The 25097-nt window shown below is 25.4% G+C and overlaps 2 protein-coding genes across 2 annotated transcripts; one reads left to right on the top strand and one right to left on the bottom strand.

Moving 5' to 3' along the window:
- The first annotated feature begins 897 nt into the window (after positions 1-897).
- LOC145834706 (angiopoietin-related protein 1-like) lies at positions 898-6824 on the top strand. Its single transcript, XM_082942203.1, has 9 exons — positions 898-1402; positions 1469-1708; positions 1971-2153; positions 2758-2891; positions 3102-3198; positions 3399-3495; positions 3735-3802; positions 4016-4084; positions 6350-6824. Exons 1-9 carry the CDS (start codon positions 898-900, stop codon positions 6541-6543), a joined length of 1587 nt encoding a protein of 528 aa, XP_082798329.1. The 3' UTR covers positions 6544-6824.
- A 5383-nt stretch (positions 6825-12207) lies between these two features.
- On the bottom strand, positions 12208-24050 carry LOC145834381 (actin-related protein 10-like). The gene is made up of 11 exons (XM_082941798.1): positions 23896-24050; positions 22874-22995; positions 22396-22494; positions 18610-18762; positions 17751-17882; positions 16553-16612; positions 15983-16114; positions 15161-15260; positions 13975-14063; positions 13454-13585; positions 12208-12996 (listed from the first exon to the last, which is right to left on the bottom strand). The coding sequence occupies exons 1-11, from the start codon at positions 24020-24022 to the stop codon at positions 12829-12831; spliced, it is 1314 nt and encodes a 437-aa protein (XP_082797924.1). The 5' UTR covers positions 24023-24050; the 3' UTR covers positions 12208-12828.
- Between the last annotated feature and the right edge of the window lie 1047 nt (positions 24051-25097).

The raw sequence follows: 25097 nt of genomic DNA, 5'->3' as shown, positions 1-25097 counted from the left end.
ACTGGTACCAAGGTCTAGTTCTATTTTGTGTCTACCAAGGTCTGGCTGGTATACTTTTAAAATAAATTAAGATTTTGATAATACTAAGGGCATATAAAGCACAGAATGTACTCAAACTAAAAAATCAATTTTGGAAATGGTAATATCAGTTTTTATTAAGCATTATTTAAATAAAAATTTTGACCTTAGTTTTAATAAATTCAAAAATTAAATCAATTAAATTTTCCTAAAAATTAAAAAAACTCAAATTAGGACAAAAACAATCAGATTTGTAGTAGTAACTTTATAAAACGTTATTGCTTTATGCTCTATATATTGAAAAAAATGGTTAAGGTGTCTAACTCTATTGTAGAACATGAAAAAAATATTTTTGATTTTTATATTAAAAAAAATTATTCATTTTCACTTCTAATTCACGTTCCAGTGAAAATTAAAACAATCAATTAGTTTTTTAAGGTGATTATTTATTTTTTCATAAACTTAAATATCAAAGTTTAAATATTTTTTAAATATAAATAAATCCCTAATTGGGCTTTCAGTACCTTAATATTTGAAGATTTACTTGGTTAAGAACTAAAAAAGTACAAAACATACATATTTTCTGTTTAGTTTAATAAAAAAGAATTTATAATCTAACTCCTTTTAAACCCTTCAGATTATTTTATAAAACAAAGAAAAAAGTTTTTGTTTAAGGTTGTTTTTAATTATTATGGTACCCTTAGTATATGTTGTACCCTTAAAAAGGATCTGTTAATCAGAAGTCAGTTTTAAAAATCAATGAAAATATAAAAAAATACTTGTATATTTTTTAGTTTCGAAAAACCTATATATATATCTACTTAATATATACTAAAATTAATCAAAAAAAAATTGTTAACTCAACTTTGCAGTCTTAAAATGAAATTTGTCCTTTTATTTTTATTTACTATTTTGTCTCTATCAAAATGTGACTTGCATCTTTCTACTTTTGATGACCAGGACCAAAGTCTGTCTGCATATCGTTACGTTCGTAGTCTGGGTGAAAATCAAGATCAAAAGGAAGGCAGCGGAATGGCTAGAACGGGAATTACTAGAAATTTTGGTTCCCAAGGTCGTTTAAAAAGAGTTTTGCATTATATTAGAAGAGAAAACAAAAAAATCATCAATAAAATGGCTGCATTGAGTAACTACAAAGGAAGAATAGAAGATAAATTTAATAAACTAAAAGGCAACCACAAAAATTTGACTCTGAACTACCATGAACTGAAAAAAGTTCTTAAAACAGAAAGCAAAACATTTAAACAGAAAGTTGAAAATAAAATTCTTAAAATGAGTAAATATAAAGAAGATATAGATGATAGATTTAATGAACTTGAAATAAACTTAAGCAAGTTGAAGAATATAACATATACTTTTACTGAAGGTTGTTTTAGTTGTTTATTATTGCTTGTGTTATTTTTTATGCATACTATTATCTAATTATTTTCAGGGGAACCCAGTGAAAGTTTAAATTTTACTAAGGTGGAACACCTTGAAAAAGAAAACAAAAAATTAAAAAAAGAATTGTATGATTTGAGCATTTACACAGAAAGTTTAGAGGAGAGATTTAATGAGTTGAAGACTATTCAGGAAAGTTTGACTCCAGATCATCAAAGTCTCAGAAGCAGCCATCAAAGCCTAAAGGCTGATTATGTAGGATTAAAAAACCTCATTTTTGATTTATTGGGAGGTTTGTTTGGTTTTGATTGTTTTGAGTGAACAAAGCTAAAAAGTTTATCATAACCTGTACTTGAAATTTTGTTTAGAAATTATAAACGTTGAACATGAACTTGACTTTATGTGCATTATAAAATTATTAAAAAAAAAAAAAGGTTTCTGAATAAAGTTTTTGCAGAAAGTTACATATAAACTAACTTTATCTGTGTTATGTAATAAATTTTTTTATAAAAAAAAGTTTTGAAAAAATGTTATGAAGTACTTATAATCTCTAGGAAAAGCTTGTGTTGTTGAAAAAATTCAAAATGCACACTCTACTGCTCCATTAGGCAGTCTTGTCCCAACTGATTCTGAGCTTCCATTAACTTGTAACTCCGGTTATTATTCTGATGGGGTAAATGTGGTTTGCAGAGACGGACAGTTTTTACCAAACGATTTTATGAATATTTGCAAAAAAGGTGTATTTTAAGTTTAGTTTTTTTTTTTTTTGAGTAAATAGAAAAACATATATTAACAAAGTTTGAAAATAAGATATTCAGCCACATCAGCTAGGCTTTGTTAAGTTTGAATTTGAATTTAATTACAGTTATAAATATTTTTTAATCGAAAAATAAATGTTATTTTATATAAGTTATGAGACATTCCTAAGTTTCAAAAGATTCATTTTATAATTTTTTTTTACCATCTAAGCATCAAAGTATACTAAAGTAATTAATTTATTGATTAGTTAATGGGTTATATTTACCAACACCTTTATATATGGACTTTAAATAGTCGAGTGTTTTGTTTAAGTTTAAAAACTTAAATGAATATCAAATTGAAATGAGAAAAATATATATTTTAAATAGTTGAACGTTGCTATATAAAGTAAGTTTGTGCTTTAACCATTTAGGAAAAACTCATTTGAGTACAAAAAATAAAAACAATCATCAGTAAACAAAGACACTCTTACACTTTTATGGCTTTCGATAAGAAAAAAAGTGATGAATCACACAACCATTGTGTTATTTTTATTAATGATTGTTCCATTAATTTTGTTATTACTTGTAAACATAACTTTAGCACGTGATTGTAGTGATGTCAAGAAAATCAACTCTAGGGCTCAAAACGGTGTTTTTACGGTAAAGCCATTTGAAGATGCTTCAAAAGATTTAGAAGTTTTTTGTGAATTTGATTCTCATAACATTGGATGGACAGTCAGTTTTTTTGTTTGTTAACCTAAATATATAATGAAATTAAAAGTAGGTATTTGTTTTATATATATTTTTTTTAATAAAAGTTAGCAATAAAAACTTTAAATTTATTTATTCTCATTAAAATTTAATTTTACTTTGTAACATTTTTTCAACAAAACGAAATTTGAATGATATTGTAAAAGAGCTTCGTTGTAATTCATTGTGATTTAGGTCTTACAAAAAAGAACAGACTCATCAACAAGCTTTCAAAGAAATTGGTCAGATTACGTTACAGGATTCGGTGATAAAACAAAAAACTACTGGCTTGGTTTGTTTGAACATTAAAAAAACTTTGTTTTCAAATTATTTTAATAAAATCTGCGTTTAATTTTCGACGTGTTCGTAACTAAAAAAACAAGTTAAGTATTATATAAATCAATTTTAAATTTTTATAAGTTATTAAATCTTAGAAGTTGTAAAAAAGTATAATACCTAAAAAAAAACTATTTAAATTTTAATCACTTAAAGGGTTGAGGAACATGCATTCAATTCTGAAAAACAAAGATTATGTTTTAAGAATTGAGTTGGAGCGATTTAGTGGAGCAACCTCATATGCAGAATACAAGTTAGCATCTTCAATTTAAAAATACAAAAAGAAACATACTAAAATATCAAACTTGTTAAATGCAATACCAAACACTAACAAAAGCTACCACGTTTCTTATTTTTACTAAATTTCACTTTAGAAACTATTTTTCACATTCTATTGTTTCAAATTGATTGTTAATTTATTTTATTAAGAGGTCAAAAATTTTGGGAATAAAAATCTTTTATTTATTTAACAATTTTATTTTCATTTTTTAGTGAGTTTTATCTGGATAATGAATCTGAAAAGTTTGCTTTGCATGTTGGCCAATATACTGGAACTGCTGGTTATTTTTTAGTCGTTTTTACTTTTTTGACAGTAAAACATCTTTCATTTAGTTTTATTTTACAATTGTAAGTACATATTGTCAAACATGACTTTTTAACGTTACCTAGTTTATAATAGTTTAGTTTTTCATTAAATAAAGAAAAAATAGTATAATCTTGATAAAACGAATAGTTAGTAGGTAAATATAGTTTTTAATATTGTTCTAAAACAGGTGACTCCCTAAGTGGGCATAATGGAATGATGTTCTCAGCTGAAGACCAAGATAACGACGAAAATATTAGTAAGTATTTTTTTACATTTCGTTATAAATATATATTTCAACATTTAACTGTTCAGTGTAATAATTAATCCTCTTCGTCGAAAACTCTCCTTCTAGGGTTTAAACTGGTCAGGCTAAATATTTTGTTTATTACTTAATCAACTAATTACTCATCTAAAACTATATAAAGTATTTGTCCATTGCAACTTGTTAGTTTGTTTACTTGTGATCATCGCTTTAGCGTGAAATAGCCGTTTAGTAATAAATTCAATATAACTTTTGTCTTAATTGTAAATATTTTGTTTATTAGATACTTCAGGGTTGCCACACACTCAGGGAACTCAGGGAATCTCAGGGAATTTTCAAACTGTAGAAAATCTCAGGGAAACTCAGGGAATCTCAGGGAAACTCAGGGAATTTTGGCATTTTTCTTTTAACTCAGGGAAACTCAGGGAAGTTTTGATTTTTTCTCTAAATTTCAGGGAAGTTTTTGAAAATCTCAGGGAAATTTTTTTCTAGATCTAGAATGAGGTTTAGTTAATCCAGTTTCAATATTTTGTTCAAAAGTAGTAATTTTTATTATTTAAGTGGTTATTTAGAATTTTTTTAGCCTTGCGGCTAGTTCTTCAATATTCTTAGAATTAACATTGTAGTTTTTTTAAGTTTTAAATTAATATTTACTTAAGTAAAATCAAACAGTTTAGAGAAATGAAAGTTGTTGTTAACTATTCATTGAAAAGTTCTAATAAACTTTTTATTTTTAGTTACTTACGTAGTTTAAAAAACACTATGTTGTACTATTAGTTCTTATTTTTTAAATAATAAAGTTATTTGTGATTTCTTTACAACTACTTGTTTTCAGTAAAAAAAAATTAAATGAATACAGATTAGTGTTGTATTACTTTTGTTAAAAAAATAGAGATTAAATTTTTGTTTATAAATAATAATTTCAAAAGTAGTAGCAGTAATGGTAATTAATTTTTTAGTGTGAATGTTTTAATATACTTTACAACTTTTTTGCAGTTTTAATTTAAAAGCTTTTTCAAGTATTATGAGTAAAGTACAGTTTAAAACCTTGTTTAAAAAAAGTTGGCTTAACCATGAAGACTTCAAAGATTGGTTACTTGAGGATGTAGACAAAGAGAAGTTTAAATGTAAGTGGTGTGCTGATGATACACCAATGGCCTTATCCAACATGGGTATAAGGGCATTGAAATCGCACAGTATGTCAAAAAAACATCTTAAATTGAAAGCCTCTAAGAGTAAAAATAATGCAATTACTTCTTATTTTGGTGGGGCTAATAGTTCAACTAGTATATCAGCTGCAACTTCTTCAACAGCTGCTGAAATTTATTGTGCTCTCAAGTGTACCAAAGAAAACTGGTCAGGAAACTCTTGCGATAATAATAATTCTTTATTCACTACCATGTTTCCTGATAGTGAAATTGCAAAAAAGTTTTAAGATTGAGTTTTTGAAAACAGTTTTTTTTCATAAATTTAATGCAGAAGCATACACATACAACCTTCCTTTTATTATTAAAGAAGAAAAATGAGAATGAGGTATTAATAATTTGTGTTAGAAGAGAAAATTTTTTTTTAAGATTTGAAAATTACTCAGGGAAACTCAGGGAAATTTAAGGTTACTCAGGGAAATTTTTGGTCACTCAGGGAAGATTTTTTGGCTCAAAGAGTGGCAACCCTGTTGCATAATTTTCGTATTTATCAGTTTAAATACTATTTTTTTGGGAATTTTTAAAATCATTTTTTTTATCTAAGTTATGTCATAAAATACATGTTTCTTTCTAGATAAGTATTTGGTTTCTATAGCATTAATTTTACTAAAATTTAGTAGTATCAAAACCACAGAAATACTTAGATCAATGCTTTAGCATTTTCTAATTTCTAAAATATAAAAAGATGTTCTGTTTGTTTGAATAGATAAACACTATTGCTGTTGTCAACTAATTGGATCTGGATTTTATTTTATTCAAACCAAAAGTTTATACTTAATACTCATTTTTTGTATTCAGATCTATTTTTGAAGTGAAGATTTTTTTAATCTCGAAGTCCGGCTAGATCCAGCAGAATTAAAAAAAAAAATTCTATTTAGTGATCTGACTGGTAAATTTTTAAAATTAGATCCGGATCAGATCCTACTTTTGCGGATCTGGTAGATCACTGTAAATCACTAACTAACCAACAGAACTAGTGATCTACCGGATAACTAAGCAGAACTTATTAAAATATACATTAAAATACATTGTTCATTTACTTGTTTTTTTGTAGGAAATTGTGGTTCTAAATACGGAGGATGGTGGTTCGGGTCGTTTGGGCGGTTATACCAATGCTTTCAAGCCAACTTGAACGGAGAGTACTCAGTAGTTCGAGGTAAGAGAGTTGTATTGGGAATAAGATGGCTTCCTTACTTCAAATACCATTCGTTCAAAAAGGTAGTTATGAAAGTGAAAAGGAAGCTTTAGATGCTTGAATTCGAATAGAACTATCTAACAATTGCAAGCTTTGATCATTTGAACCTTCTCTTGTTTAGAAGCTTTCTATTTTATTTTGAGTATTTTTATTTATTTTATTTCAATTTTTGTTTGGTACATACTTTGTAAGTTGTGATTACACTTGTTGAATTTTATTGCAGCGTTTCTTCAAGTATGAAACATTCTATTAATTAAATTCTTGGAAATCAACATTTTTACACTGAAAATATACTACTGTATAATGTTAATAAATATTCCGTTTGTTTTTAATTTAAAGCCTTTTCGTAATTTACATTAAATTATCAGAATGATGTAGCCTAATTAAAAAGTTTATACAAAAATATAGGTTTATGTCTTGTATATTAATTGTACAATAATTATTTAATTTTTCTTTTTATTTTAAAGGTTTTATTTTTGTGTAGCAATTTAAAATAAACAAAAACTGAGTTAATGTGTTTTTATAAACCTTTTAAATTTTTTTATGTTTTCAATTATCAAGTAAGTAATAACTAAATTGTAAAAGTTTTAAAATTTTCATAGTTTTATGGAAAAAAAAATCGTGGATATAACGTTGTATTAAGGTTTATCTAACTGAAAGCTTTGATAACTAGAAAGAATTAACTGAAGTATAAAAAGTAAATTTCAATGCAAGTTTTTACTTTGTTTTAGATATTCATATATTGTTTATTGAACAAAAAAATTGCACAAGAAGTTTGGTATAAGGACCTGGTGTACGGAAAAACTTTTCGGCCATCGAGTCGTACAAGTTTCAAAAGAAGTTTATTTAAAATTTTAGCAGTTATTATAACCAAAGGCTTTTAAGAACATACAGTATATGGGAACGGGTTAAGTAATTTTGATTCGTGCAAAAATGTCCCTTGGTGCATATTAGACTCCTACTCACCGTATCTATATATATATTACAAAATATTTTTAAAGAAACAGTTTAGTTTATTCTGGACTAAATGTTTTTGTATTAAATGATACAACTATGCTCGTACTAAAACTAATTGTTTTTTTTATCTTAAACTCATTTTCTAAGTCCCTATGAACTTAAAGAATCAAAATATTTTCAGGCCAAGGCGGTAATCAAGTTAAAAATAAAACACCTTTCAGTCGTATTAGAATAAGTAATAATAACTTAGATCTGTTTAAAATTGTTTTTTGATAGTTCATCAAGGTTTTCTGAACACCTTGAGGTTGATAAATAAAAAAATCAGAAACTTTAAAACACCACTTTTATAGACGAACTGTCAAGGTTCGTGCGCGTCAGGCTAAATCAGTTTTTTTGAAAAAAGTTGAAAAACGTCAGGCTAAATCAGTTTTTGTGTTTAAAAATTTGAGAATCTCAGTTTTTGTCAGTTCAAATGCATGAAATTTTTTTAATTAAGATCAAATTGAGATGTGAATTTATTTCTAAATAAAGATTTAGTTATTAAAGACAAAATCAGTCAGTATTTGTAAAAATAAGTGCTTAAAACCTTTTGTTGAATCTCTAAAATAATTTTAAGAATCTTCATTATTTTGTTTTTAGTAGATTATATACGTCATAACTATAAAAATTCATAAAAAAGTACAGTTTAAACATTACAGTTTAGTTCAACAACTTGACTGTTTGTTTGAATTTGTTTACATGAGCTTTGTTTTTCAGAACTTAGTTGGTTAAACTGTTTTAATTTCTAATATAAAGGCTTTTATACCAAATACTTTATAGATTAATACTCTTAGCAGTTTGTTCACATATTTTATTTTCTGTTTATTCAAAGTTATTAGAGATATTCACAAGACTAAAAATTACTTATGTAATATCATGATTATTTTGGTTAGTTATTTTAAAAATTAGATGCTTTAATGATAACATAAAGTTTTTGAGAGATGTGTTTAATTACATTTTGTTTTTCTTTTACAGACTTATTCAAATTTCTGTTTTAATAAAAGCTTCTGGTCCAGTCATGTAACTTATAATTGACAAATTCAAGTACTAATTGACACGAACCTTGTATATGGGTGATAAGTTGTGGATGTAACTAAGCCCTAAAATTTAATAAAGGTATGAATTCATTGAAGCAGAAATTATAATGACCAGTTAAAAATATTCAAGTTGCTGGGTAAGGGATTGATAGATGTTGAAAAATAATTCATTTAAATTTTTATTTTCTTTAAAAGTAGTTTTGTGAATACTTTTATTGCGTTAATTTGCTAATTAAGACCCCCCGATACCCAAAATGCCTTCTGAAGGTGATTTTTTCTACTTTGAAAAAATGTCAGGCTAAATAGGTCTCTGTCAGGCTAAATGAAAAGGAATTTCGCGCACGAACCCTGATTGTACGTACCTTCACATTTTTCCTCAAAACAAGATAGTAAAAGTTCAAAATTTGTTATTTTAAAACTTTTACAAAGTTAATTCATATTTTAAAATAGTAAATAAATTGTGAATTTCTTAACAAACTAGTACTTAATATATGATTAATTGTCAATTTTAAGCTGGTCGAGGACGCATTAAGGGGTTATTTGCAAATAAATGAGTATAACTATCAAAAGGAGAGAGAAGTGTAAATATTTTGTGCCTCTTAAAAAAATATCGTCACTGGTATCAAGCTGGTATTTCAAGTAAAAACTATGAAGTTGTCTTTGCCTTAACTAACATTTTTTATAGTTAAATTTAAGCTCAAATAAAATTAAGTATGTTAAAAATATTAAACTAAAATAAAAACTTTGAATTAACATTATAGTATGTTACTTTAAATCTAAAATTGTGTTAGATATCATTCAATAAGTTAAGCGTGGTTTTTGCTTTAAAAAATCCAAGGGCAGTAATAAATTTACATACTTGCAAACCCTTTGTGAAAAGAAAGTACCTCAGAAAATATCTGAAACCTTTTATTTTGGAAAATTTAGCTAAAAGGTTCTTTGTGCTTTAGGTCCTAGGAGCAAATATTTTGAGCGTTTTATTTTCTAGTTCAATTAACACCACGGGTACATTTTAACATGATAGACTTTGCAAATTCGTTTACCTTTGTCATAAACAAAAGTTATAAAATAAATTTCTACTGAACAAAATCGACTTTTACACCTATCTTTTATTTGCATGCTAGCCCTTGTTTTAATTTAATGCATCTCAAAATACTGACATTATTTCTTTTTTGTTTTTACGAACATTTTGTTAGTTTAGGTTTGTTACACGAAAAAATCTGTTGGTTATCGAGTCTCACACCACAAATACCTTTTAATGTATTGTTCAAAATAAATATATACTAAATAATATCTAGTATTACTGAGAATTTTTTTCTAAAACTTATAACATTTAATTTAGTTTTATTAACCAAACACCATGTAGAAGGTTTTTCATTAAATAAAAAAGTTTAAAAAACTGCAGTTTCAAACTAAGTTCATATTTTTATATTTTATGATAGGTTTTCTTACCTTTAAGTATCAAGTTTGTTGAAACAAAGTTTATAGACTTATACATAACTAAGTGTTAAAACTATTATTTAAAAAAAAAGTTTGTTATATTTTTTTAACAAATACTAGACTTACTACTAATCCTTGTAATGTTAACATAAGCATCTAAAGAAACAAATCCACAAAACAACTTCGAATTTGACACCACTAATCTTATTATTAATACATTCTTTCTGACTAATTTTTCATTATTGTTTTTATCTGAATCTTGTTAAGAAAAGTGAATCTATGAGCTACTGTAAAAATTGAAAATTTTTTCTCTGTTATCGAACTTGTGATAGCTGCAAACGTTGAAAATTACTTAAAATTTAGCACACATATTTTAGTGATTATGAACTTATGCCAGGGTTGCCAAATGTTTTTTGTTATTTTTTCCAGAATTTCAAAGAACAAGATTTTGGTTCAGTTTTAGTATAACTTTTTGTTTTAGTCAAGGTGAAAATATGTCTTTAATAGTAAAACAACACTGTAATGCTACTTTAAATGAGTTAATTAATAAATAAAGTTTGAATGATACAAAAAAAAAATTAATGATAAATTTTTAGTACCTAGTCAAACTTTCATCATTTTACATGAATTTTTTATGACTTTTGTTCGAAATTATAACTTTTTTGTCCAACCCCAGGTTTTTAAAGGATTCAATGCTTGTAAGTAACCCTGTAATGTTTAAATGTGGGTTTGATGCTAAACTTTTGAAGGTTTTAGATAAAATACATTTTTTATTTTCATTTCAGGAATAATATTTAACAATTTTCAAAAACATTGAAAATTATAATGTTCCTAACAATAGTTCAATTCCGAAGATCAATATTTTAAAAAATGGTTAAACTGTATTTCTTATCTCTTATGACAGACTTTTTACTAATGCTAAAGTCATGGTTGTTTTTTGTAACAGTGCATATAGAATGTTTTTCTAAATGGAAAAAAGAAGATTTGTTAGTCAAAAAGTTTTATTTCAGTTATAAGATAATTTTCTTCTCTTACTAAGTTGAAAAATAGAGTTTGACTTATTTAAATTTTTTGAAAAGCCCAACAAAATGTACGTAGAAAAGTTTATTAACTCCATTCGAGTAAAAACAATTATTTATTATCAAAATAACAATTTTTGTGATATCCTCTTAACAATGTTTTCCTGAGAGTAATCTTAAATAGCACATTGATAATGGGATTAAAAGTTCTAACAGCTAAATTCAGAAAATTAAAATTACGAGTGTATATTTATTACCTCCTAACAATACTTAATACAAGTTTATTTTACATCATTTATCTTATTAACTAGACTTACATATAACTTACATATAAAGTTAAGCTTTAATTAATACCTGAATTGAACAGTTATTTAGTAACTAAACATTAAATACAAAAACTCAAAGTAAGTAAATATTGAGAGACTTTTTAATTCAAACTTTAAATAATTTTAATTTTTTCTTAAAAGTAAAACTAAAAACACCTGAACTGTTTATAATGTCTTAAAAAAAATTAAGTTATACAACCATTACAGAATATATCAATTTTTTTTTTTGAAAAAAAAAACTTTTCTTAAAAACTAAGACATTTATATAGTTTTTCTTATTAGTATAAACAGAAACAGTTGTATCAAAATTAAAACTTACTACACGCTTTAAATATTAAAAATCCGATAAAGAAAGTTAGAGTAAAGTTTATTTATATATTACAAACAGGAATTAATAAAAACATAGGTGCACTAAAATCTAAACTATTTTAGTTTTGAATGCTTTTTTAATTTTTACATTGATAAAAACATATCTAAATTTTCTGTACTCATATATTTTATTTATATTTTTTTCTGTCTTCATAAGTTTTATGTATTTATGTATATCTATTTAATTTATTTCTATTTTATCATAACTCTTACATTAAATACAACTTTTAAGTATTATAAGAAATAATTGGTAATAACGCGTGCAGAAAACAAATCGAATTTAAAAAAAAGAAAGAATTTCAAAAAATAATTTTAAAAACATAATCACATATTTAATGAATATTTTAAAAACTTAAAATTATTATATTTCTACTAAAAAACAGCATGTTTCAGTTTATATGGAAAAAAAAAGTTTGTAAAAGAATAAGCAACAAAAATATTAAAAACAAAAATTTAACAGCTTTTTATTAATTTATGTCTTTGAGATGGTATTATTTATATAATGTATATAAATGATTTATCACTAATTTACAAAAACTTTGTAAATAAGTAAACATACAAATTATTTGTTATATAAAATAAAACAGCAAAAAAATACTTAATGAAACAACAATATTATTTTGTATGTAGAAAATGTTAGTAAAATAACTTAAGATAAAAATACTCAAAACCAGTTTTTTTTTCAACTAATATAACAAGATTACAGTATTACATTTTCGCTTAATAAATGTACATTTTTAAGTTATAAATTTTTAGAGGTTTAAAATATATTTTAGTAATTTATTTCTAAAGAATAATTTTATACAAGATAATTCTAAAAACAAAGCACCTTTAAACAACAAACTGTAAAGTTCTACTACAACGACCATGCAATAATGATATTGCAAAATAAAAACTAATGAGTTTAAAATATACCAATTTCCTGAACGTATTTAAATTTTAGACAATTTAAATCAAGGATAAATAATAAAGAAAAACGTTATTAGTTTTGTTAAATTGATCTTTTTTTATTGTTTAATTTTATTGACTTGTTTTGTGTTTGAATATTCAAAACCAACTAATACTTCATCACAACTTTTTAAAGTCTTTGAAAAACATTTACTACAACAAACATGCCAAGTATACCAAATTAAAACTAAAAAATCACATATTCACAACTTTTTGAAATCTTTGGACAATCTAGACATGATCCGGCTAGTCCTAGAGTAAGCTGATAACTGTGACTTTCTACCAGGAATATTATACGCTTGTTTCTCCTGTACTTGTGACTCAGGTGTTGGTAGGTTTGTTATGCACCAATCTGGTATCTTCTTGTTATTCTGTTAAATATATTTATACTTTAAGTTATACAATTTATTAGTATTATTATTTTGTAGCATTTTTTGTAACTCTATTTGTTTAATTTTCATCTCATTGTGGGAAGATTTGTAACACGTCAATCAGATATTTCCATGAAGTTTTGTTTGTTTTGTTGTAAAATAGTTGACTTCAAATAAATCAAGTGTGATAAAATACAAGTACAATAAAAATCTCAAATTTGTTCTGATTTTGTTTAAAGAGTTGTCCTGAAACCCATTTACTGTTATATTGTATTTTAAATTTAAAAAAAAAGTTGTATATTTAAAAAAATTGTATATTTTAAAAATAGTTTTCTTGTAATAACGTTATACTAATTATGCTCTATATTTATTATAACAATCCTGATGTTCAATTTATATGTTTATAACAATTTAAAGAGATGAACTATTTTTCATAACTATCATTTATTTTACTAACATTTTTATAATAATCCTGGGTGATGTATTTCTTTTTGAATTCTTTCAGAGAACCCAGTATGGATGCTCCGAGCCAGGAAACCAAGTTGCTCTTCGTTGGTGGATCATGTAGTCTGAATTCACATTCCGCCAGCTGTGATTATTAGAAGTAATTAAATTACTCATAATTAATTTATATATATACAAGTTGCTCTTTGTTGGCTGTAACGTAAAATCGGACTCTGCCAGCTGTTATTTGGATATTTTAAAATTAACTTTTAAAGTGTTACACTTTTGAAAATTGCAATGATAAACAAATAAACAAATTCAATGAACTTCAATGATTTAAATAAACAAATAAACAAAGGTAAACAAATACTGTTGATGAAAAACAATTATAAAACATAAAATTTAATAAATGAAAATTTATTAAATGGTACACAATTACAACTGAAAGTTTCTTAGTATCTGGATTTAATTTTGACAAGGTGATTCAATTCAATTTAAATGAAAAAAATATCTAAAATAAAAAAACATACTAACAGCTTCTTGATATCTGGATTCAGTTTTAACTAGGTGATTCAACTCAACTAAAAATCTGTGTTTGAATCCTGGTAACATTGTTGTTCCTCCTAAATAGGTAAACACATCTTGTTATATAACACTATACTGTTAATATTTAATATATATAATTTTTTGTTTAATTCAGGTAACATTAATGTTCCTCCTAAATAGATAAACACATGTTATTATAGAATACTATATTGTTAACACTTAATAAATATAATTTTTTGTTTAATTCAGGTAACATTTACGTTACTCCTAAATAAATAAGTACATGTTATTATATAACACACTAAGTTTAATAAAAAATATGAGCTTAAATCTGGGTAACAAAGTCGTACCTCTTATAAAGTTTGAATAATACAATAGAATATTAAAACTATCATTAGTTATGCTTTACATAATCTAAAAATCTATGTTTGAAACCAGGCAACATAGTTGTACCTTAAAAAATGATAAATTTGAACAAACTTGCGAAAACTATATACTTTTTAAACCATTAACTATTTTATAAATTATGTTGTATATAATTTGAATCTGTGTTTTGATCCAGGTGGCATTGATTAACCTCCTGTGTTGTATTTTTGAAAGTTTTAATCAGAAGAATCAAGTAAACATTACATTTTTGTGTGAAGTTTGCTCCAGTCAGAAGGTTACAATGATGCTTTTATGAGTTTTTTTTTTGATATAATTAGTGATCAACTGGATCCAGGGATTTTCTTTTTTTATAAAATGCTTGTACAAAACTATTTTATACAAGCAAAAAGATAAAAACATAATAAATCATCATGTTTTCCACATAAAAAGATGGTTAATAATATTATAGTTATTGATACTAACAATTTTTGCTGTAATAATAAACACTAATTCTAAAATAACTGTGTTCATACATATCCCTACTTAAGAATGTGGTGTACAACCAAGTCAAAACATAACACTTGAAAAACTATCTTATTACAATCATAGTTTTGTTCTTCTATCAGCATTTATAAAACGATTAACAACTTTATTTCATATAGTTTTTTTTTACTTTATCAAAAAAAAACACAATAGTAAAAATAAAATAACCATATAAAAAATACTCTTAAATTAATTTATAACTATTTGCCTTAAATTGAAAATTTAACAACCAAAATAAAACACTGATGATAAAAGAAATACATACCCATTAGGATGATATTTCTTGACAATTCTTTCACTGTATCCACAGGACTCTTCAATAAACAGTCAAGAACAATTGTGCATATGGAAGTTCTATCGCTGTCCTGTGTTAAATAAACAATTTTTTGATGTTGATACGAAAAATGTAAGTTGATTACATTAAATGATCTTAATGTAATCTTACTATAATACATAGCTTCGATCAAATCCTGAAAATTTTAAATAAATTTAATTGATACTCCTTTGTTAAGCTTTTAAATAAAAACTTTAAAAGTGAATTTAGCAATATTATATAAATAATTTCAGAATACGTTTATTTATCTATTTATGTTTATTTATTCAACTTTAGTAAAAAAATATAACCCATTGTAATGCAGGCCTTACCCAAATGGTCATCGGTAACAAAACAATTCATATACAATATAGTTTTTAGTAACTACAAATATCATTATAAACATTACAGTAGTATATTTTGTAACTAACGACCTCTTTAGGGAAACTTAATTTCACAAAAAATTAAAAATGTTATTATTTTAAATTACACTGTTACACCGCAAAGCGGATTTACATTTTGAAAATTCGTTTCGCGGTGAAACAGTGTAATTTTGTTTCTTAAAATAAAAAAAATTGTTTATTAATCTCCTTCTTGGATGTAGTACTCTATCGAAATTGTTTTTAACTCAATAGGTAAATTGAACATTTATCATGTAAATAAGCACATTGCACAAAAATAAATACAGCACATTGTCTCTGAAAATTCTAAATTGAGAAATATAATTGTTTGCTACAAAACAAAAGGTAAAATAAATTAACAAAAACTACTCACCTGTTCAAAGAGAACTTCGGCGCTCTGTTCTCTAACTTCCCCGGGAACATACAAAATAGTGGAACCATCCAACCGAAACGTGACTCGCGGTATTTTTGCAGATATTGATGGAGTTTCCGCCTCGGCAGCGCTCTACAGCGGATAAAAAATGTTGATAAGTGGTTATGTGAAAATTTAAGCTAACAAAATGAATTAACTGTGTAGCAAGTACTTTGTTACAAATTAACGCATGAGTAGCAATTTTAATAATTTTTTGGCTTTGAAGATTAACTTGTAAGTTAGCTTTTAAAAAAAAGTATGTATAAGTATTCAAAAAAACCTTGACAAAATGTTTATTTAAAGTATGTACTGGTAAAAAATGTTGAAAGTGTAGTATCTAAGTGTATTGGAAAAGCAGAACTGTTTTATTTTAACTATTTAAGAAACTTAAAATTTTATTCAAACGTTTTTGAGTTGCAAAATGTAGTCAAAATTGCTTTGTTATTGATTTTTATGTTAATCAAATCTATTTTTTTAAAATTTAGGACAAACTTAAGATTTTATAATCAATGTATAATTTTAAATACTAACGGTTTTTTGTTTAAGAATTTTGTCCGATCGTTCCTTGGTGGTCACAAAACAAGTTCTCACCTGAAATTTATTTCAAATAAAAAAATGTACAAGAGTAAAGTGTTCTCAATATATAAAGGTTTAGGTGAAAACTTTTCTCGGATTTTAACAACTTGGAACAAAGTATATAAAAATTAGACACAAAAGATGTACAATTTAAATTAAACAAAAAAAACATAACATAAAAATTGTGGTAAAAAACATTCTGTAATACTAAAGGTTGAAATTAGACCAAGTGTAGAAACTAAGTTTTTATGTAAAGTCTAATTAAAATAAGTCTTCAAATTTAGCCGATTTAGTCTCCAAATTTGAGGGTTTATCGTTCGAAACCAAATTAAATAAATTCCAAAGGATTTATCTTTTATCAAATTTTGGAAAGCAACCAAAAGCTATTATCTAATTAGCTTTTTTTCTAGTTATAATCTAAAATTTTAAAAACCTTTTTTTTTCAATTAAAAAATTAAGATACAGCTATAAGTCTTTATATATGGAATTTTTATTTGTTAGTCAATCAGCGACTTATACCAAAATAAAAACAGTTCCTACTTTTAATACTTGACGTCAATAACCAACAGTTTTTTTGTAAACTTTATCTTGATTACAAAGTACTAAAAGACAACCATCACATCATTCAAAAACTTTAACTTTCATAAAAAAGTTTTAAAGTACTAATTACTAAGTAGTTGTTATCACTTGAAAAGCTCTTAATTTTTTCTCTAAAAAACTTTGAACTTTAATTCTCTTGGGATTTTAGAGAAAAAATATAACTTTTCTTACTTATAAACATTCTTTTATAAAATAATCAATTTTTCATACTATCTTTAAAGCTTACAGGTATCAAAAAAGACTTGTTCGTAAAATTAAGAAACTAAAATAGAAAAAAATACTCTTTTTAACACAGTTCATTAAAAGTAACATCAATGTATATAAAAATGATAAATATGTATATAGTAGCTTAGTTGCAAATGTATACATAAGATTTTTATGACACCAATTGGAATTAATTCATTAAAGACAATCAATATTTGTACATATAACAATAAAAAAAACTATCATAAAAATTTTCAACAACTTTATCTTCTAGCATGTAATGACTAAGCTTACTTCTCTATATTATCTTCTGGACTAATTATTAACTATATCAAAAATATTAACAAACCTTGATATCCTCAACAACTCTCTCGCAAAGCACAAGATCACCAATTTCAACTTCATCTTTATCTTCTGACCTCATCATGGCGTGATCCTTCATCTTTTGTCGGATCGACCTGTGGATAGCTGCAGCTCCAACCTTGATACAAGTACATGTATATTATTTTTTTACTATCTCACTATATTTTACTATTTATTTTACTTTATTAGTTTATAAAGACTATTTAACTTTTTAATTCGATTTTAAAATTACAAAATTGCAACAAGTAATTGTAAAAGTTATGATTGAAAGCAGAAAAACAAATAAAAACTAAACTAAAATTTTTCTTGATCGCTCTGGGAAAAGTTGGAGGGCTTTTCTTGAAATATATTATCTATAAACTATTTTGATAATTAAACTTTTCTCAAGTAATGTTATTCATATCTTAAGAGTTAACTTTTTTGTTGTTTATTGCTAAAATTGGACCCAGGCAGTAAAGCCAGGGCACTCAAAAAGGAGACAAGAAACAAAACATGTTTTTTTGAAATTTTTTGGAGTAAAGCTGAAAAATAATAAAAAAAGTGTTAGGTTTCAAAACTAACGGGCGGAGTTACATTGCAACGGTGTCAAGTTTACAATGATATGTATTTCAGTCTTATATAACTTTTTGATGATTATTTAATGGTATTTTAGTAACATAACACGCTTTTAAATAGTTCAAACAAAAAAGTCATTCAAACTATGCACATTTTTATTATTATCTATGTTATTTATACTTCAACAACTTTCAACTAATCGTTATTAAAATAAGTAACAATAATACTAAAAATATTATGTTACAATTCAATACATAACATTAAAATTATATAAAAAACAAAAAACTCACGGGGGCGGAGTGCCACTTCCATAGCAACGGTGTCCAGTTGACCACTGGGATGCAGGTGCTTTCTCCCCACCCGCACTCGACCACTACGTTGGATCCACTGGCGACCGTGAAGCACGCCAGCAAGTGGTGAGGAGCGAATAATATTGAGGGCACCTTAAGAATAAAAAACTTCTAAACTTTCAGTAATAAAAAAAAAATATAGAAATTTAAGTATAAGCTTTAGTAATAGTAAAAAGTAATCAAGTTTAGACTTGTATAAAATAAAAAAATTATAATTTAAAGCACGCCAGCATGTGGTGAGGTACGTATAGTATTGAAGGGACCTGATTGGTTGTGATTGATATTAACTTACAAGTTAATTATATAAATATAAAGAGTTACTTATACATGTTATAGCTTTTACACAAAGATAGGCAAATTTTTCAAACTTTGACATTTATTAATTCCAATCTATTTAGACTAACATTTCCAATATCTTTTAGTGCCTACTAGTGGGAGATAATCAGAAAGGTGACAGTGGAGTGGTAATTAACTAGCAACAAGGTAATATCTGGAATTTGAAAGCTTGTAAGCTTTTAATTTTGCCAATGGGGGGCTCGTGAAACTGAGTTTGAGGACTTCTACCTTTGGTGGCCGGCGCCCAGTTGATTTTATAACCAAATGAAATGACGCAACCTATAAAATAAGTTTCAGCAGGGTAGGTTACAAATAGTAGAAACTTCTACTTCACTTTTTATTTTGGATTTCTAATTATTAAAAAATATATGGTCCCTAAAATTACTGAACAAGCTTCAGCTTTTGTAACTTGAGTTGTTGCACAAATGACATTTTGCTTTCAAAGTGATAGGTCACTTTTTTTTTTTTAAATTTCAACTATATCAACACCGGTACACCCAACCACTTTATAATACTTCCCTCCAACTTATAAATACTTTTTAGCAAATAATCCAACTTTTTGCAAATAATCATTTTTGCTTTAAAAACTAAACTGTATTATTTCAAAATCACTTCAATTCAGCTATAAAACTTTGCCCAATTTATAGTTTGAAGAGCTCCAGATAAATAATTTCAAAGTTATTTAAGATACAGATTCACAGATCACCACTGATCATCAATTACAACCAACTTGTTCTTAAATGCCACTAGTAAATTGTTTAAATGTTTTTAAAAAATAATTTCACATCTTAGTATTCTACTCAGAACAGAAATTATTTTTACAAAGCTTCAGAAACTTTTAAGCATACTGACAAATACTGACATTTTGCCATTAAAAGCAAAATGCTTACTAACAAATAAAACAAAAAATTATATGCTGCTCAAAAAACTATGAAATTTTTGTCCACTTGAACTGACAAAAACTAACATATTGCAACTTTTTTTTTTGAATTAGCCTGACTTAGCCCGTAACGTGTGCAGACCCTGATATTAAAGTTAATATAAAAATTAACAGAAATGAAAGGGGTTTTAGCTGGATTGTGAAACAAAAACTGTTTTGATTTTTCAAAATCCAAAGTTGTTTTACATGAATGAATTGAAAGAAAAAAAAAACAGTAATTCAAAATTTACACAACTTATAAAACATATAAATTATTTTTTTTATCTTACTCCATTTTATTTATCATAACTTTCTATACTTACATTATAAGTACTAAATAATTAAAAACTTAACAAACTTTTCAACTTGTACTTGTATTAAACATACATTTAAGTATCTAAAATTTTAATTATTCTGATTTGTAAACGATGTATCAAACACCACTTCCGTTAAAAAACAATCTTATTAGAAAAAAAAAAGTTTAATTTGTCATCAATAAGCAAAAGCTTAAAAAAACTTTATTTGCCAATCGGCCATAGATTAAGCTCATTTATCTTACAAAAACTAACCATGGGTCTTATACGAAAGTTAAAAAAAGTGAACAACAAGTTGTTCTTTTAAAATGCAATAAGCAAAATTAACTTTTAAGTTATTTTCTTGGAAAATGTTTATGTATTGAACTTTTTTTGTCATTACTTTCGGAAATATTAAAACTAAATAATATCAAAAATAATCTAAATATATATTAAAAATCAATATAACGTATCTATTTTTTCTTGAGCTAGAGACGTCAAAACTTCAAGAAGTATATTTAAGGCCATAGGGGTATCCAACGTTTTTTCTTTTGAGAAAAATTAATATGGGCTATTATTTTAAAGTAAAGAGCATATACTATAAGAAACTTTTATATAGCAGCGAAAAAAATATATTTCTGAAATATTAGTAGTTTTGTAAAAAACATCCCATACAACCGTATATAACAAAAAATATTATGGCTAATTATCTCAGAGTTTGTAAAAAAGTACTAGAAATTTATTTCTTCCTTCAATTTTAAAGCAATTTAATTCAAAATTTAGCAAATTTTTTTCAAGTATTTAAAACAACAAAAAGAAGGCAAATTTTTGCAACATAACATTGAACCTTTTTTTATTTTTATAAAATAAAAAAAATCTAAAATTTTTAAATCTGTTTCCATCAAGTTTTTCGAAACTTATTCAAGACTAGACTAAAAAAGTTTCAAAATGATTGATTAAAACTAAAGGAGGAAATTTTTAGTGAGATGGTTTTTTTTTTTTTATTTTTTAGTTTGCTCCTCCCACATATAACCGTTGGAACTCTCTACCTTATAATTGCTTATAACTCAAAAGTTTCTTTGAATTACAAAAAAAAAACGGTAAAAAACAACTAGTAGATTAGTTTTTTTTTTTAATTAGAAAAATAAGCATATAACCCCCCTTATGGCCGTAAAATTTTTAAAGAGAGAGCAAGGTTAAATATGTTTAACTTAAAACATAAAATTTAACATAAAAACAGGTGGTAATAAAATAAGAACTTCCTAGAAAAAATATTTGGTGAAATATTGATTAACTGTAAAAATAAAAAAAAAAGCTTGGTAAAAAATGAAGCAGATGCTATAGTTTTAGATAAATAGTCTTTTTTTTTGCTATTTTAGTTTACCTGACCTTTCAAAAGAAAATTGTTGAACTTTTATTGCTTGTATATAAAAAAATTATTTAGAATATGCTTAAGCAGTATAAATGTTTTATATTTAAGATAAAATTGTACATATGGAGACTAATTAAATACAAAACAAGGTGGACTCCCTATGAACTCAAACTAAATGATTAGTTGATCTCTGGTTAAAACTTTACATGCTTTAACATAGTTGCTACCTATCAACAAAATATTTAGCATATATCTATTTAAAAGATGACCTATATGTATAAAATAGTTTTTATAACACTGTGGTATTCTTTTTTTAGTCATTAAAGGAATGATGGGAATACTAAAGCTTTAAAACATTCAAAAATAATTAAACTTTCAAAAATTCTACTCTGAAATTAATTAATGTGGTTGAAAGATGTCTCATACTTAACTTATTGGCATTCTTATGATAGGTGGTGTAAGGAAAATTAGTAAAAAAAAGACAATACAACTAAAAATATAGCTTTGACTTTACTCAAACGCTAATGTTCTTAAAGCTTTTACAGCTCCGTTAGATTAATATTTATATACTTCACTATAAGGAGAGTTCCAATTAAAAAAAAATATATATTTACCATTTCATTAATTTAAATTGTATTTTATAAAATTAATAAAATTCCAATTCGTGAAATTATTTAAAGTCCTCATTTGAAATCTGTAGGTCTCTATCTCAAAAAAACTACTTTCTTTTGAAATTTTAAGTTTTGAAAAATTTTAACATGAAAAATGAAATACTTAAAATTTTGAAAATCAAAAATTTCACATACCTGGAACTCAGTGAAGAGAACATCGGCCAGTGTATGCCTGAATTTTGAAGGCGAGAACAATGATTCACAAATAACAACTGAGTGGTGCTTGGGGTCAACCTGCAAATGTTTTGAATGTTAATAATATGAAAAAAAACTGAAAGTGGTGGTTGTGGTTAATATAAAACACTTTAAGTATAAATATATAAATACTTTCAAATAAGTATGTATAAATTTATAACAAACAATAATATAAAACCTACAAAAATACTTTAAAAGTATCAATAGAAGTATAATAACAACATTTAATCTGCAAATATTTAAGATAAACCAAAAATATATTAATAATAAAAAATGAAAAACAATAATATTAAACCTACAAAAATATTTTCAAAATACCAATAGAATAACAAATGTATAATAATAAAAAAAACCTGCAAATATCCAGGATAAACCAAAAATAATTAATAATAAAAAATAAAAAACATTAGATTGAAACCTGCAGGTATTTCAGGTAAATATTTGAAAGGAACTTGTGGACATCTTTCCTGAAACTTGATGAAAGTTGGTAGCCCTCAATTGAGTTGTGCTCGTGCTTGTACAGGTACCTCTCTGTCTTGCCTGCAGTAATTGTAAAATTAAAAGTTACAAAATGCATATTAATAATTCATTTTGGGTTGTAAACTTAGTTAGAGAATAATAACAAGCACAACTGTTTTGAAATATTAAAAAAAAACTATTTTCTTAGAGTTTTAAAATATACAAACTTATATAGATAGTGTTTTATCAAATACAAATTTAGTTGATTTAGTTAGATTAGAAGCAATCTCAATCTTTCAAAATAAACCTGAATTATTTAAACAAAAAGAGTTTTACTATAAGGTTTCTTTATTTATTTGAAAGTATCTTTGGTTATTTTATTCAATTGAAATTGTCTTTGTTTTTGTCAGCCATTTTTTTTGTAATATAAGCTATTTATTTTTGCATGAATTACTATTTTACAATAATCAAGAAAAACTTAGAAATTGGTTTTTGTTGATTTTTGTTTACAGCAATCTAACTAATCACTTAAGTAGTTTTCTAAAGTTTATTATTAATAGTAAAAAAACTATTCTTTTATTTCAACTGTCTGCAATAAGCTTATGTTTGTAATATTAAAATAGTTCTTACTACAACACTAAACATTTTTTGTCAATCTGGTTATATAATTTTTAAAATAATTCACATAATAAAGATAAAATATATTAAGTTTTTAAACAGTTTTTATCAACAAAACAATTATTTAAAATAACAATGAATTAAATCAATAAACAACAAGTGTTTACTTTTAGTTTAAATTAAAAAATAAACTGAACATATTAATATCAAACTATAAAAATATTTCCTATTTATACAATATTGTTTAGGAATAACTTATATATTACATACATATTATATAAAGTTGGTATAATTACTCAAAGTTTCATCATTTAGAGTTTTAAAATTTGTAGTTTATTTTTTTCTATATACTTATCAAACAACCTTGTTCAGGTATTACTGTAGGTATGATCACTCTTGGTTCAGTGTCTCCACTGATTCCCACTTTAGTGTACACTTCTCCAATGTCCAAAACAATTGGGGTGTTTTCAGCGTCGCTTTTTAGTGGCATTTTATTTTATAAAATAATATTTTTTTTTTTAATTCTGAAAAATTATTTGTGAATTTTAAATTCTAAAGTATACTTAGTTGTTGAAAAATAATAAAAACTACTTGAAATAAAACAATACATATATAACAAGAGATATTGTTATATGATTGTACTTGAAAATAGTTGAATTAAATGATTCATTAATTTACAGAAAACAAAAAATAACTAATCTAAACATAAAATAGGAAAACAACAATGGATAAAGGAAGAACAAATATAGTCAATAGACCTGAAGTGAAAACAAATGTGGCCATGGAGCTGACGCTACTTATTCAAGCCAACTGTTTTAAGGCAACAGGGGGATTTTTATTCAAACTTACTTTTAGCTTTAATAATTAGTTTAGCATTTGCTTTTTACCTTTAAAAAAATAACAAAATAACTTTGTAAATGTAAGCAACTAAATTTTAAGAGTTTCAAAGTTCTTTATGTAAGCAAGAATGAAATTATTTAGCTAAAACAAATCTCAAATCTTCTACAACAGGGTTACCTAAAGTTTTTTTATGAAGCTCATCTAAAGAAATCAAAAAAGCTTTGGCCCCCTGCCATAGATTTCTCAAAAAACTATTTATAAATACCTGTAATACCTTTTTTTTTTGCTCTTCATCATCAACTCTAGAATATTTACTGTAAGTTTCAAACTATGGCCTCTTTACTACTCATGGCCCTCCTTTGCAGCTTATGGCCCCAATTTGATCTACAAATTCCGAGCAATCAATTTCATTTTTCAGTCCAATTTTATGAGATTATAAAGCAAATAATTCCCATAAGTTAAGATTGTTATACACTTGTTTTAGTTGTTTGGTTTTTTTCTAATTACAAAATCTGAAAAGTATTCTGTTAACATTGCAAAGAACCGTTCCTTAAAAATTGTGTTCTCTGCTTTATCAATAATTAAAAGTAGTAATAATTTTAGTAGACTTAAAGTTTTTGTGAAAATTAGCAAAGAAAAAAATTAATTGAGTAAGTTTTGTAAGAAACTTTTTACAGAATTAACTACAGTAGACTACTGCTTAAGTCGCAAATTGAACCCAACCA

The sequence above is a fragment of the Thalia democratica genome, chromosome 4 (assembly GCF_965202585.1).
Source record: "Thalia democratica chromosome 4, ktThaDemo2.hap1.1, whole genome shotgun sequence".
Lineage (NCBI taxonomy): Eukaryota > Metazoa > Chordata > Thaliacea > Salpida > Salpidae > Thalia > Thalia democratica.
Note: the sequence above shows the minus strand (reverse complement) of the source record. Positions and strands in the feature narration are given on the sequence as shown.